The sequence below is a fragment of the Eretmochelys imbricata genome, chromosome 6 (assembly GCF_965152235.1).
Source record: "Eretmochelys imbricata isolate rEreImb1 chromosome 6, rEreImb1.hap1, whole genome shotgun sequence".
NCBI lineage: Eukaryota > Metazoa > Chordata > Testudines > Cheloniidae > Eretmochelys > Eretmochelys imbricata.
Window position 1 is genome coordinate 73,222,942 of NC_135577.1, and position 15,301 is coordinate 73,238,242.

General features: G+C 47.2%; 1 protein-coding gene across 1 annotated transcript in view; it reads left to right on the top strand.

Moving 5' to 3' along the window:
* The window catches only part of CCDC9B (coiled-coil domain containing 9B), a 91,801-nt gene extending 78,534 nt beyond the window's left edge, over positions 1–13,267 (top strand). The window contains exons 11-12 of the mRNA XM_077818686.1: positions 12,070–12,127; positions 12,461–13,267. Coding sequence (XP_077674812.1) covers positions 12,070–12,127; positions 12,461–13,267 — 865 coding nt within the window. The remainder of the gene's footprint in view (positions 1–12,069; positions 12,128–12,460) is intronic.
* Positions 13,268–15,301: the final 2,034 nt, after the last annotated feature.

Sequence of the window (15,301 nt, forward strand, 5' to 3'; positions counted from 1 at the left end):
CTCAAATCCAATCTTAAGTTAATTACAAAACATTAATTGGGTAAGAATAACAACAGCAAAAAATAATCAAGTTATCACAGTCTTTGTTTATAAGCTACATTAAGCCCCACTTCATTCTGAGGTTCCATCTCCAGTCAGCCACAGTAGTAGCTGTTTCCAAAAGAAAAGATGCCACGTAACTCTGCCACACAGACAGTTCTTGACCTCAAAAGGTAAAGTAACTACAAAATGTCACCCCAGTTCCTAATACTCTAGCCCCCACAGGTGCAAACCAGATTCCCAGATCTGAACAACTCCAAACTTCAAGTTTGTGATTTAGGACCATCTGTAATATACGCACAGCAATTACTTCAACCAATGAACTGCAGCCACCTCTGGGGTGGACTACCCAACACTATAACAGGAAGCAAAGGCGAATACGGTATCCATCTGAAACTACTGGGGAAATTTAGAGAGGTCAAATGTAGTTACCCAACTGACAAGGGCACTGGGGCTAGTGCCCCTGCTGTTGTGAGAATGAAAGTACTATGGACTTACAACCACAGGTGATCAGGACCTTAGTTTTCCATCTCTTCTGAAAGACAGCACTTTCACAACACAGTGTCCCCAACACCCTACTGGGATTAGGGTGACCACCCATCCTGATGGGTGGGACAGTCTAGAAATGCAGAGTTCAAAGTCCCAGTCCCGGGTTGCATGACTCCGGGACAGCATGTGTCCTGGATTCCCTGTGGTGCACTCCGCACCTGCCTGAGGCTCAGGGACGGCACCAGCCTCTTCCCAGTGTTTGTGGGGGGGTGAGGTGGGCATTTTCCCGCCTCACCATGAAGCCCCGCCCCTGCTCCTCCTTTCCCCCCCCCCCCCAACCATGCCCCCTGGCCAGGTCGGAAGCTGGAGCTGGGTCATGGTAAGAGGTGCCCAGGGAGCCTAGGCTGCTGTGGGGAGCCCTGGACTCTCCACCTGTCCTGGGCAGCATGCCCTGGGGGGCTTTCAGGCCCCCTGACTCCCTGCCCAGGGCAGGTGGAGGGGCTGGTGCTCCTCACAGCAGCCTGGGCTCCCTGGGTGGCTTTTACCACAGCCCGGCTCTGGCTCCGGCTTCCAGTCTGGCCAAGGGGTGGGGGCCTCAGGGGACGAGGAGAGGAGTGGCAGGGGCAGGGCCATGGAGGGGACAGGGCTCCTGTATGTGTCCTGCTTTTGCATTTTGAAAAGGTGGTCACCCTAACTGGGTTGTGGTTCAGCCCTGAATCAGAGGAAAGACTACACCTCCAGAATCACCATCACTGGTTCCTCCAGCAGTTGAGTTAGTATCTCTGCACACCAAGCTGAGGAACTCAGAGTCCAAGACTCATTTTATAATGGACCGTGATCTATTCCTTGAAAATAAACACACTAACAGTGCCCACCTCTGGAGAATTTGCTGGACAACTTGTTCCAAGAACAGGCTGCGTCTTGCTAAGGGACATGCACATAAATCCCCCAAGAGCAGCTACTCTAGGAAACCGAACAGAACAAACAAATTGTGTTTTCCATGGCCGGGCTGCCCTGGGAATGCGAGCTGAGAATGCGAGCTGAACCATTATAAAGATGATTTTCTTTCTTCTGTCTTCTTGTATTCCTCCTTCCCTTTGGAGTCTGCTAGTTTTCATGACTTTTGGAGAGGACGGGGTTGGAGGTGGGTAGGTTAAGGTTGTCGAGCCTGCAGTAGCTGTGAATTCTCCTTCAGCCTGGGCCACCCACCCTATTCTCTCGAATGATGTCCACTGAGAGGTGCTGGGAGGGGAGTGGGCTTGGGGTTCTTGCTTAGGAATCACATCTGCTTGGGATAAGTGCCTCAGAGAGTCACATAAAAGACCCCTGATAACTGCTCTGGAGCTCAGATTCTGGATGCTTGGCTGGGAGGGCTCAATTTCAGGTGCACTTTGGCTTTTGAAACTGTCTAATTCCTCATGAATAAAATGCTGTGTGGTGACTGACAGCTGTATTGCTGCTGCTCCTATGGGCCTGGAGATACAGAGAGGCAGAATGGCTTCCTACACAGTTTCATACACAGGGAAGGGTCAGTTATTTTGGTCAACGCTCGCTCTCACATCTTTGGCTATGCACCTCTTTTCCCCTGGAGAGAAGGCAAGGACATGCCTCTGGGCCATTCTGGGAAAGGCAGATGCAGCCAAGATGTTGGGAACCATGAAGTAAATTCATCAGCAAGTGGTCTATCTGCCAAGAGTTGACTGCTCTGATTCTGGTCCATGCCCTCTCTGTGCTCTCTCCCTACTCCCAATCAGTAGGATGTAAGGAGCTGGTTTAGGAAGAATGACGATATTAGAAAAACCTAACCACATTAGGCCTCATCCCCTCCAAATGTTTCATCTTTAATAAAGCCTAATTCTGGTTGGTTCCTAGGCAGTGAGCTAAGTAGTTGATGTATTCTTGGCTTATAGATATTTTAGCTATAAAATTAGGCTCTGTATAATTAGTTTTGTGTGTAATTATCATTAAAATGCTATGCACTAAAAAGCAGTCCAAGTTCTTGAGCTGCTTATTGGAATTAACAAGGAGAGTTGTTTGTTTCCCTTCAAGATAGGGCAGACTGACAACAGCATGTTACACAATGCTCCATGCTGACTGGAACATAGCAATTGCCATACTTCACTAGGCACAGGTGGGATAATCTGCCCCCCCACCCGCTGTAGATCTCCTCTTGACCTCTGATAGTTGGAGGATACTGGCTTTAGCCCTGAAGCATGGGGTTTGAAATTCAAGCTGCTGGTTAGTAACCATAAAGCTTTAACTGGTTCCTGGACCATTTAGTTTAGAGAGAGTGTCTTTTGCTTGCCATACAATCAGGACTGTGCTCAGCTACAGCATTCCTTCTATCTGTCACAAGGCTAAAGTTCACAGAAGCAAAGGTGTTCCCATTGTCAGGTCCTTATCTCTGAAATCTTATCCTGGTGCATATACAGCTGAGCCTGAAACTGGCCAGTTCTAGAGTGAGCTGCCGAACATCTTTGTTCTGGCTTGCCACCAACAGCAGGCCTAGGAATCTCCTCATACCAGAGCTGGTTTTTTGCCTCTTCTGATGCTCCCAAGGAAGGTGGGTCAGTTTTTGCAGAGGACATGCTCTCTGCTTTGGGGACATGATGAGTGGTACCATTCTTAACTATGTAAAGTTGTACCAGGTGACAAGGACCTTATAAAGACTGGTAGCACAAGTTAAGGTTATCTTTTTACAAGAGCCCCACTTATGAACAATGGTCCAAACTAGCTTGGACATCTCCTATGATGGTCTGGCTGTGCTTTTAAGAAGTCGACCACCACTGTTTTGCTCTTAAGGAAATAATTATTCCTGCCATGATGGGTTGGATCACAGAAACCCCCTTGGGGCTGCCAACTGATGTGCTAAGACTACTTCTGCCCCTGCTTTCCCTGCCAGCTTGGGACTCCAGAGCCCTGCCTGGTTGTGCCAGACACGCTTGCAGGCCACAAACACAGACCCAGGCCTGAACCACGTCCCACAAACTGCAAGCTTAAGAAGGGCATCTGAGTGTTAGAGAAAGGAACACAACTCCCAATGGGGTCCAAACCCCAAATAAATCCTTTTTACCCTGTATAAAGCTTATGCAGGGTAAACTCATAAATTGTTCGCCCTCTATAGCACTGATAGAAAGATATGCACAGCTGTTCCCCTTCCCCTGGTATTAATACATACTCTGTGTTAATTAATAAGTAAAAAGTGATTTTATTAAATACAAAAAGTAGGATTTAAGTGGTTCCAAGTAATGACAGACAGAACAAAGTAAATTACCAAACAAAATTAAATAAAACATGCAAGTCTATGCCTAATACAGTAAGAAAGTGATTACAGATGAAACCTCACCCTCAGAGATGTTCCATTAAGCTTCTTTTACAGACTAGGCTCCTTCTAGTCTGGGTCCAGCAATCACTCACACCCTCGTGGTTACTGTCCTTTGTTCCAGTTTCTTTCAGGTATCCTTTGGGGGTGGAGAGGCTCTCTCTTGAGCCAGCTGAAGACAAAATGGAGGGGTCTCCCAGGGGTTTAAATAGACTTTCTCTTGTGGGTGGACACCCCTCCCTCCCCCTGGGTAGAATTCCAGCTACAAGATGGAGTTTTGGAGTCACATGGGCAAGTCACATGTCCATGCATGACTCAGAATTTACAGGTAGCAGCCATGGTTCACATGCTACCTTGAACGTTCTCAAGTAGACTTCATATGTGGATTGGAGCCTTCCAAGATCCATTTTCTGTTAAGTGTTCCTTGATTGGGCACTTAACTTGCAAATTCCTTTCTGAAGAAGCTGCCCAAATGCCTTACTAAGGCTACTTAAAATCAAACCAGTACACAGCCAATATTCATAACTTCAAATACAAAAATGATACATGCATACAAATAGGATGAATAGATTCAGTAGATCATAACCTTTACAGAGATATGTTACATGGCATCTGTAGCCTAAAACATATTCCAGTTATGTCATATATATATTCATAAGCATATTCCCATAAAGCGTTATGGGGTGCAACCTGCTATACCCAACGCCGTCACTGGTGGGTGTGTAACACTGCACCCTGCTGGGCCTTTCTTTCGCGGCAGCCCAGGCCCTCTGAGCATTGAAATGGCAGTTTGTCGTTCCTGAGCTTGGGGCTTCAACCAGCTTGCACATTCACACAGACTCAGTTCAATCAGTGGCAGAGTCAAAACAAGCCTGTTCTGTGGGAAGGTTTTAAAGCAAAAAGATCTTCCCTGTGGAGACAGTATTCCCCATAAGCCCTTCTTCGTTTATCTGACCCACCCTCCTTTTTGGGCCTCCAACCCTCAGCTAATCAGCTTATGCAGCACAGGTTTGAGAACCCTCTGATGAAGGGTTCAAAGCATGTGCTTCAACAAAGTATATTTGGCCTGTCATTATTATTCCTTTTTTGTGTTACCAGAGAAGCTAGGACCCCTAGTCATGGGGCAGGACACCATTGTGGTAGGTGCCGTCCAGACACAGAACGTAGTGACAGTCCCTGTCCCAAAAAGCTTCATAGCCTCTAACAGCTCGTTCCTTTTCTCACAACAAGTCCAAGGGGAAGTACGTTTCTCAGTGCATTTCTCTGACTCAGGCATTCTAGTGCATCTCAGAGAGGAACATAGGGCCCCTGTAGGTATATCAGGATCTCATTCCAGGCCATTTAAGGCATTTGGATCCTACATGATATTATCCCCACAAATACATCACTATGTTTGTTTTTCCTTTTTTCCCCCCATCCTTATTGTCCCACTGCAGCTCTTCATTTTCACTTAATGCTCCAATAAATCTGGACTCCTCATCTTGCTTATCGGCTACAAGGGAGAGAAAATGAGGTTTGTTTTAAGCTAAAAAACGGGACCACTGTAACACCTAGCAGGAGCGTGTGGTGTAGATACCAATTCCCTATGCTCCAGCTGGCAGGGCCGGATTAACCATTAGGCTAATAAGGCTATAGCCTTAGGCCTTCCTATTTTTTAGGCCCTACTAGTCAGGCAGGGGGCACGGGAGGGGCGGTGGCAGGGAGCGAGCTTGCTCACACTCCTGCTGGGGCGCTCCTGCCAGCAGGAAAGGCAAAGCAGCCCCCTGTGGGTTGGAAGGAGCTCAGCTGGCAGCCTGCTGCTTCCACTCCCTCCCATCTGCATTCCCACGCTGCAGGAACACACTGGCAGGTATCCGGTTAACACTGGTGACCGGACACTAAAAATCCAGTTACCATGGGAACCCATGCCAGCTGTGGGTGTAGTTTGAGCGGGCATTGTCTCTCCCCGCCCCAGCTCCCTGCATCCCCTGTTTCTCCAGAGCTTTGCTTAGCTGTCAGGGAGGGAAGAGGCTCCCTCTGTCCCTCTCCTTCGCTGAGGCTGACAGGCAGCTCCAGGACACTACCTCCTGGGCCCTAGTGCCCATCCTTTTCATCTTCTGTGTGTGCTGGGTCTCATTTCTGGACAACTGGTGAGTGCCTGAGGGAGGGCAGGGCAAGGGGACATGGGGGGAAGAGGCAGTACCAGAGTGGTAGGTTGGGAAACTTGCACAGAACCTACAGACACTCTATCCATTGCCCCTCCCATGTATAAAGAACAAATTCCCACACGTTTGTAGGAAAAACAAAAAACAAAACAAAACATCCTATTCTGGATGCCAGTACTTTAACTTTTATAGTACCTTCCATCGAGAGGCTTCAGATTTATGATGCACAGTGTTCAATACTGTATTGAATGGTACTAAAAATCAAAGAAATTCCATTTTTTCCTTTGATGTATTTTTCTGTACTGGAATGCAGAGGCAACCAAGTTCTTACCTTTTGCTCAGCCTAGTTCCACAGGCCAACACAGATTTGTACTTCTAAGGGGTTGCAAAAGCACTGGAGGAAGCTCAACACACAATGTTGTAGGTTTCTCCCTCCCCTCTCCCTCAAGGATTTTAAATTCACTTCTTAGCAGGCTACGATAGAAAGACTTACTGAATAGGCGAAAGGCAAGTTCCGTCCATTTGCTGGTTCTCTGGCAGTTCAATCTGTCATAAAAGTACCTCACATTTGATTTCTTTTGAGTTTCATTCAAAAAACTTAAAGCTTAATAAACCTGAAGTTAGTCCTCATTTTTCTGCCCCAACTCAAACTAACTTCCTTCCCAAGTGGAAAACGTTGGGTAAGCATAGAATACGATTCGAGAAGGGAATGAGAACACAGGCCAATTCCTGCTGACAGTTACACCTGTGTAGCCTTATTGAAAAAAGAACAGGAGTACTTGTGGCACCTTAGACACTAACAAATTTATTAGAGCATAAGTCTCTAAGGTGCCACAAGTACTCCTGTTCTTTTTGCGGATACAGACTAACACAGCTGCTACTCTGAAACCTAGCCTTATTGACTTCAGGGAGAACAGATTTTTCCACAAGAGTAGATTTTGGTTCCTTCTGTTTTTTCACACCTGGTATAAGCAGAATCTCATTCACTTTCCTTCCCTAAACTCTGAGCACTTTAAGGAAAAAAAATAAGCAAGGTCTACTTGATTTGCACATACAAATAAAACAGGAAGCTCTCCTTTCATTCTGCACTAGGCTTTAAACAAACACCAGACCTGATGTAACAAAGGTGTCACTACAGCAGCCTTGTTGGACTGTTCTTTTGAAAGATCCTTAATGATTCTTTTAAGATGCTGATTTTCATGAAGTTTTTTGGGGCGGGGGGGGGGACCGAGAACACAAAAGGGAATGGCTCTGTTTTGTCAACTCCTAGTCATTCAAAAGCCGAAAAGTTTTAGATAAAGTTTGTTTAATGTTTGCACAGTGATTTTGAAGACCTAACATAGTATAGAAGTGCTAAATAAGATGACTGGACAATGGTCTAAAGGTCTGCGTCACTTCTAGCTGTTACCTTTTTCTTACAGAAAGCGTAAAGCAAACAAATGCAAACCATAGGGGGCTGGTGCACACAGAACTCATGCTTAAAAAACATCATGTCAGAGCTGCTGATTACACGTTCTAGAAAAGATAATAGTCCTGCCATGAGTGCAGGGGACTGGACTAGATGACCTCTCAGGGTCCCTTCCAGTCCAATGATTCTATTCTATTATTCTAATTGTGGAAGAGCTTGGTGACAGAATGGCCTGATGTGGTGAATCACTGGAGATTAAGTACACAAACTGAGTATCATCTCACAAATAATATTTGGGTTCAATGTGAAAACACTCATTCATTATCCTCAGCCAGTGCAACACTGGGAGGCAGCTTTCAGAGCAAGACAGCCTAAATACAATGCCATGCAATGTAATTTTCCCACTACTACTTCCTCTACTTCAGTGGATTTTACACCTGAGTGGTTTTCTTTTCCATAATAAAAGCTGGCTGCCTCCTAGACTGCAGCCAGAGTGAGATAGGGTATGTGGTGTAGAGTCCATAGCTTGGGGAAAACACCTGCAGGGCTTGGCTTTGCACTGTGCCATGTGGAGAGCTGAGGGCAGAAGCACAAGGTTGGAAGAGGTGAGCAGGATGGAGAATGTTGCAGTGTTCATCCTCATACAGATGATCACTCCACTACCTAGGAGAAAGGAGGCCTAAGAGAAGGACAGCATAGCATCCTTCGGGCTACCTCTGACTCCAAAGTATCTGTTTGAAGAATTGAGTGTCGTGAGAGTAGAATAAACTTGTGAATTTTACATAAATAAATAATATGTAAATATGTATGTAGAGAAATGTTTGATGATTTCATCATTTTTTTTGCAATCTGTAATTCATACTTAGGCCCTTCCCTCCCATTAGCCTTAGGCCCCTCGTAACCTCAGTCTGGCCCTGCCAGCTGGAACGTTAAAGATGTGGAATCAAAGGATTTGTCTGTTGAAACATCATCACAATCCCACAACCCCAGCTAGCTCTGCTGGCTCTCTGTTCATTTCAAGAGCAGTTCAGAATTGTGCTCCTTGTTTTTAGCCCTTCATCCTACCTCATGGACCTTGTCTAGTTCCAATCCCCTCTTCACTGCTCCTGCAGCTCTCTGTTTACCTCATAGTGACCTGTTCTCTGTCTCTCCAGCCCTTGCACCTGCCTCCAGCTGTGGCCCCAGCATCGGCCCCTTTACCCCTGTCCAGGTCCCCCCTCCTGGAGGCACAGCCCTGCTCCCAGCCCCAGCTCTGAGGGGGAAGGGGAAAGAGGGCTGGCTTTCAGCACCCCCACTATTAACCGTGTTCCAGTGCCACAACTGCCCGGCACTCCTGCCGGGGAGTGGGGTTGCCCCGACCCCACGCCCCAGCTGGAGAACCGGGCGGGCGGAGTGGTACAAGCCCCTATGTCCAGATCCCATTCCCAAGATGGAGCGCCAGGCAGGTGGGCAAAGTGGAGCAAGCCCCCACACTCCCACCAAATCCGCAACTGGGAGGAGGGCGAGCAAACAGGCGGTCGTAGAGGAGATCTTCAAAAAAGACAGACCCACTGCCCAGGGGAGCCAGGCCCGGTGTGGGGCGGTGGGATCTGGAAGGGATCCAGGAGCGCAGGAGAGCAGCATCTCCTCCCAGAGCTGCGTGCACATGCGGGGCCTCGGGGAGCCTCTGACCAGAGTGTCCATCCATCGCCCCCTGCAAGGCCAACTGCAGGGGGTGGGGGAGGCGGGCCCACATCCCTCCTGCCCTCCAGCTGCCCCCCTCCCCCATAATTGCCAGCCCATCCAAAGTCAGGGCCCACCCAAATATCCCATGCTGGCTTTGCCACTGCTTCACACTGCCAGAATACTGTAAAGTGGCTTTAGTTTAACTGTAGGGTCAGGGTCCCTGAGCATTATTTGTTCACACAATTATCATGACCGCACACACAGTCACTATAATTGTGCACACACACTTTTGAAAATTTGGGACTCTGCATGTCCTCAAAAAATGCCTTTTAAGTTTTCGTAGTTTGGCCCAAATTTATCGAGAGAGACCAAGCAGCTAGAGGCTTTATTGACCCCAGTAGAGTTACATCAGGGATGAATGAAGCCAGTGTACATACTTCCCCTCTTTTTTCTAAATGGGGGAGGGGGCAGCAGACCCTGCATTTCTATTAAAAATTGAAACTAAATTAACAAATAATTCCAGCAATAATTACTAATGTCTGCAGTTATTGAAAGCCTAGACTATCCAAATACCAAGCTGTGCTACGCTCTAGCAGAAAACCTTAGAAAATAAAAGCCAAGGCCACATGGTAGGTCTTCTAGTCCATCTCCAACTGATGCAGGATAATTACTCTATAAATTCCCTCTGATATATATGTAGGACATCACCCAGTCTAGTCTGAAATGATTCATTAAGGGGGTACGTACTTGCTCTCTAGAAATACGGAATTAGACTTTTCACCACTCACTAATGTTACCTATTTTTGAATGCTAGAGGTCAATGTCACTTATTTCATAAGCATATCTCCTTATTAGTTGGTCTAGCCCTGAGTAATCCAGGCTTCACCTTCTCCTTGCATATATGTAGTAGCTGGCAGAGTTCTTAAACTTATGGGCCCTATCAGTACTAGTACAGTTAAGCGGAGACAGTGGCAGACATCAGAAGAAACAACTGGTAATGTGATTAGCCTAGTCTAATGACAGGTGTCTGTACTAGAAACCGGACTGTATGATTTCATTAGATTAGAATGTTTAGATTTAGGGCCTCAGAAGAGTTCCACCTTGTCAGGAGAAGTGCTTTGTAGGGGTCATCAATATAAAAGTAAGTATGGGAGCAAGTCAGGTGAATCTGAGCATATTTAGAAGAAAAATTGCTAGAAGGGCTAGTGACTTCAGAAGATGGCAGGTTCCCCACCCCCCAAATCAGTATTTCACCATCGCACCATTCATCATCATCTGCTTTATCAAGATGCTTTCCCACAGTGATTTGTACCATAGCCAGTCTGCATCCTTGCCAGATGACCTTCCTTTCCTACTAGTTATTCTCAAGGGTATGGCCTAGTGGCCTGGACCAGACCTCTGAGTTACCTAGTATATCTGGGGTGGGGATGCGGTGTTTGGATGGAATGAGAGTCTGAGTCCCAAATACAGTGTTCTGTTCCTCAGGCCAGCTGGACTCAGGTATTGTGTAGACATAAGATTTGCAGGTTGTGACAAGGTTCACCTCCATGGTGCCCTCTTGTCGCCCAACAGGGCACTACTCACCCTGTAATGGAGTCTCGGTTGGTTGCCATCTCTCACAGGTCCAGTGCAATGGTGCTTTAGTCCCCTGGCTAAGACACACTTGAGTCCCAGGCTTCAGGGGTATTAAAGTCCAAAAATAAAGGAATGCTACAAGCTCAAAACAAGGTCATCCAATGAATCTTCAGTCAGGACCCCACCTGCCCACTCAGGGCCTGTCTTCATGCAGCTAGTGCTTTTTGTCAGTCTCCTTGGGCCCAGTGATCCATCCCACCACTGGGGGAGGCTTGTCCACTCCTGGCTGAAACCAGGCTTCCCTCACTGAGGAAGAAGCAGAGCTCCGCTCTCCTTCCTGGCTAGCCTCAGGCTCCCCTCTCCCCTTCTGACATCTGTTGTATGTGAGCAGGATGGGGTCAATTTGGTCCAAAGGCCCTCAATTAACCTTCTCCTTGCCAGTGTGGGGCCTGTATGCCCCATCACACAAATCCAGATTAGCGATTTGAACCATTGCTGTTGAAGGAGTAGAAGCAGGGTAAGGAGCCATGAGAGACTAGGTGCCATAGGATGGTGCAATGCCTCCTGGGAGGACTGGGATCACACCTGATGGAGTATCTACATAGTCTTATCAAGACGGAGGGACTGGTTGGGTGGCAGGTAGGAATGTTAAGGCAGGAAAAAGTTTGTGCACCAATCAGCATAATAAACTCCAAGACCTACTGGGCCTTGGATCTTTGTCCAAGCGTGCCAAAGCACCAGTACAGCAAGAAGCGTTTGGGAGGGGGAACACAGACAGTAAGTGTGTAGAGTGTGTGCGTGTGGTGGGGCCTCCATGATAGAAAGGAAGGGGAGGAATGTCCTCCTTCCCTTGCCATAACAAAAAAAAAAAAAAAAACCACTTGTGTGTGCGAGCAGTAGGTTGAAGAGCTGCCTGGTCAGGTATCACATACTTGGTGTGTGATCAGGAATTATGAGGACTAAAGATTGACAGGTACTGTAGATAGTCACGGCCCACCCCTACTATTTCCTTGGTAGCAAAGTCTTGTGAGTCAGTTGTCTCCTGTGCTATGAATCTAGAGGTGAGCCATCCAACAGAAGGAAGTCAGCATCTCAATCCCCTAGAAAGGTTCTGAAACACCTCCCGTATTGACTCAGCAAAGGTAACCAGGAAGCACTGTAAAGTTATACTTTGTGGCATTTTATTTAGTAAACAAATCCACTGGATGAGTGGCTATTGCTCTGCTCTGCCCTGCCATAGAGCTAAGTTCATTCAGCTTCCAGTTTGTGAGTCTTATTCCCTGGCTTAGGAGCACTTTGTATCACCCAGCAGTTCCCCTTTGTCCACTTATTGCCTCTGTAGGGATTCTTGTCTATGCCTCAGGATGGAAGAGGTGCTTTGTCACTTGAAGAGCTGACAGCCCAAGTTCTGTGTTTTATTTTGACAGATGGGATGCAAAGGAAGGTGAAGACATGCCCTTTCTAAAGGATGACCCTGATAACCAGGTGAGTTTAAAGAAAATCTGCTCAATTCTTGTAGTTAGTCCTGAACAAAAACTTGCAATCTCAGGTAATTTGGGATCTATTGGTTAGAGCACAGACTTGAGAGACAGGAGACCTGGGACGTACATCTGACTCAGTCAAAGACCCTCCCACCCTTTGACCTAGGATAAGTCCTTAGACTTCTCTATGGTTCAATTTCCCGCTCTGAAAATCAGGATAATACTTATTTAGCTTTGGGAAACGTATGTCTTCAGAGGAAAAGTACGATATAATTGCATATTGATATTTTAAATAAACTGAACTAAATGGTTCTCATTCTCTCTTTTCTCATTCCAGAGATCCACCAGTGCTGACACGCTGAAGAGCAAAGTTTCAGCGGGCAGGGAGGTGACAGAACAGAATTGCACAGCAGACCAGGAAGAGAACATGGAGCAGCAAAGGCCCCAAGACCCTGGTTTCTTCTCATCACAAGGGGAGAGAGGTAGGAAGGTTCTGCCTGCACAGGACAATCAGAGGGAGAAACAGCGAGCAGGGAAGTGCCTCAGCAAGGAAATGGCAGCGACCAGTGTGGGTGACTCCGAGCCAGAATCCAAGCTAAGTCAGGAAGGAATTCTGGAAGCTAACACTGGGAAGGCTAGCACGACCAATCTCTCCCAGCAGGGCAGCTGCACGAACAGCAGCACTTCCCAAAGCATCACTACAAGCACTATGCAAGCTGCTGGCCCTGGCAGAAAGGGAAGCATGTCAACACCCCTGGGAAATGGCTTAGAGAAAAATGCTCTGTCAGAAAGAGAGCCCATTGAGGACTCTTCAGAAAGCCTCAGCGGAAAGCTGGAAGAGGCAGCACGTGGTAGATGTGATGGAGCCAAAGGACTGTCACTGAGGAGAGTGGATGAGGTGACCCAATACACTGGTTCTGAGGGGCAAAACGTCACAATAAAAGGAGGCGAGGTAGCCACATGCCTTGAACATAGAGGGGATCCTGCATCTCCAAGGAAAGACATCTCAGACAAGACTGGGGTCTCTCAGCAGGATGGGGCAAAAGCACAGAACAAGAAAGGTGACCACCCTGAGAAGTGCAGTTACAAGAACAGTGGGGACAGTCAGAACTCAAGGAGAATACACTGGATTGCAAGAGATTGAAGGTGAGTGCATGGTCCATAGCTCACTTGGAGGTATTTTAATAATCCCAGGTGCACTTAATTGAGCGTAGACGTGAGACAGGTCCACAGCTCAGCTTTTTTGGGGTCAGCAGGGCAATTTACTAAATATTTGCCCAAATATGCTCATGAATTTTAACACTGAGCGGACAGTAACTGCACCCAACTTGTCCCATCCCCATGGTTCCAAATTACATGAATCAACTGTGAAAAATCTAAATCTCCACATCACAATTACCTTCCTCTGGAATATAGTAAAGAGAGAAACCTTAGAAGGCTTCCCCATGGTTGTTTCCTGCTGCTGACATGTAGTACTCAACAATCCACGGGGCTCAGACTTTGAAATTGGATACTTGTTTCAGATAGTCTCTGAAATTCCAGGAAGAAGTAGCAACCTGTTGCATGGACCTTTCCTTTGGACTGTGCAGCGATCACAGGTAGAATAATTAGTGGCCTATTGAGTGCCATTCCAACAACATCTTTCTTCGTATTATAGGCCCCTCTCGTCTGCAATAGTTTGAACATCAGGCTAGAGGATCATGAGGATCACGTGATTCTCTCCCCAGTGCATGAAATGCAAACAAAAGGGTAATATAATTATTTATTTGGCAACACTAATGTATATGACACTTTACAAACATAAAGGTCTTCTCCAGAGACCTTTTAATCAAAGCAGAAGGCAGAAAAAATCCACTCTGGTTAAATTGCAAAGCTCAAGATATTATTCAAGCCAACTATGCATCTTCCCAAAAAAATTGAAATCCCACCCAAGTGACGACAGTAGAAAAGAATATAAACTATGGCAGGCAAAAACAAGATGGAAATTAGGAGGAAGGGCTTAGAGGGAATTTGAAGAGCAAATGGCTAAAGACATAGAACAAAATAAGAAGAAATTCCTTCAGTAGCCCAGAAGCAGGAAGCCTGTGAGAGATTTGGTGGGTCCCCAGGACTACCAGGGAGTGAAGTGAGCAGATAGAGAAGATAAGGACATTGCATAGAAGCAAAATGATTTCTTTGCATCAGTGTTCACCACTGAGGCCGTCAGGGGAGATCTGCTCTTTTCAGATAATAAGGATGAGGCATTATCATAGATTGGTGTGTCAACAGAGAAGGTGCTAGAACAAACTGATAAAATAGGGCCTGATCCTAAAGCCCCATCCACAACACCCAACTTTTATGTGTCTGGAAAGTCACTGGAATGCATCTGATGAAGTGGGTTATATCCCACGAAAGCTTATGCCCAAACACATTTGTTAGTCTCTAAGGTGCCACAAGGACTCCTTGTTGTTGTTTTTTTGAACAACAGTGTGACCCACAAAACTTGAGTTAAGCACTTAGGCTCCCTATATAATACCTGGGGAGAGATAGATGCCTTACAGTGAGACCTACAAAGCCAGCATGCTAGGCAGGGGGACGCCTAAGCTAGCCAACAGAAGATGCAGATGAGGGCATAAGCGCCGACTCTGTGGGTGCTCCGGGGCTGGAGCACCCATGGGAAAAAATTGGTGGGTGCTCTGCACCCACCGGTAGCTCCCCCCCGCCCCCCCCCCCAGCCCTAGCTCACCTCTGCCTCCGCTCCTCCCCTGAGCACACCACTGGGTCCTACTTCTCCCCCCTCCCTCCCAGCTGTTTCGCACGGCAAGCCTGGGAGGGAGGATGGGGAATGCAGCACACTTGGGGGAGGAGGCGGGGCCGGGGTGGGAATTTGGGGAGGGATCCAATGGGGCAGGGAGGGGTGGAGTTGAGAGGGGCGGCTACGAGCACCCACCAGCACCAACAAAAGTTGGGGCCTGTGGATGACGGGGGTGCATACCAAGTCCCATCCCGCTCTCAGCATTCTGCACCTAACTCCAGACTTCAGGGAGGTGCCTATCTCTACTTGTGATTCATGAACTGGGACCACCTAAGTCACATTAGGGTTTGATCGGTAGTCATGCTTAGAGGGTGCCTAATGCCACACAAAACCTCTAGGGGTGGGAGGAAGAGGACTTACCTTATAACTTTTAGCCCAGGGGTG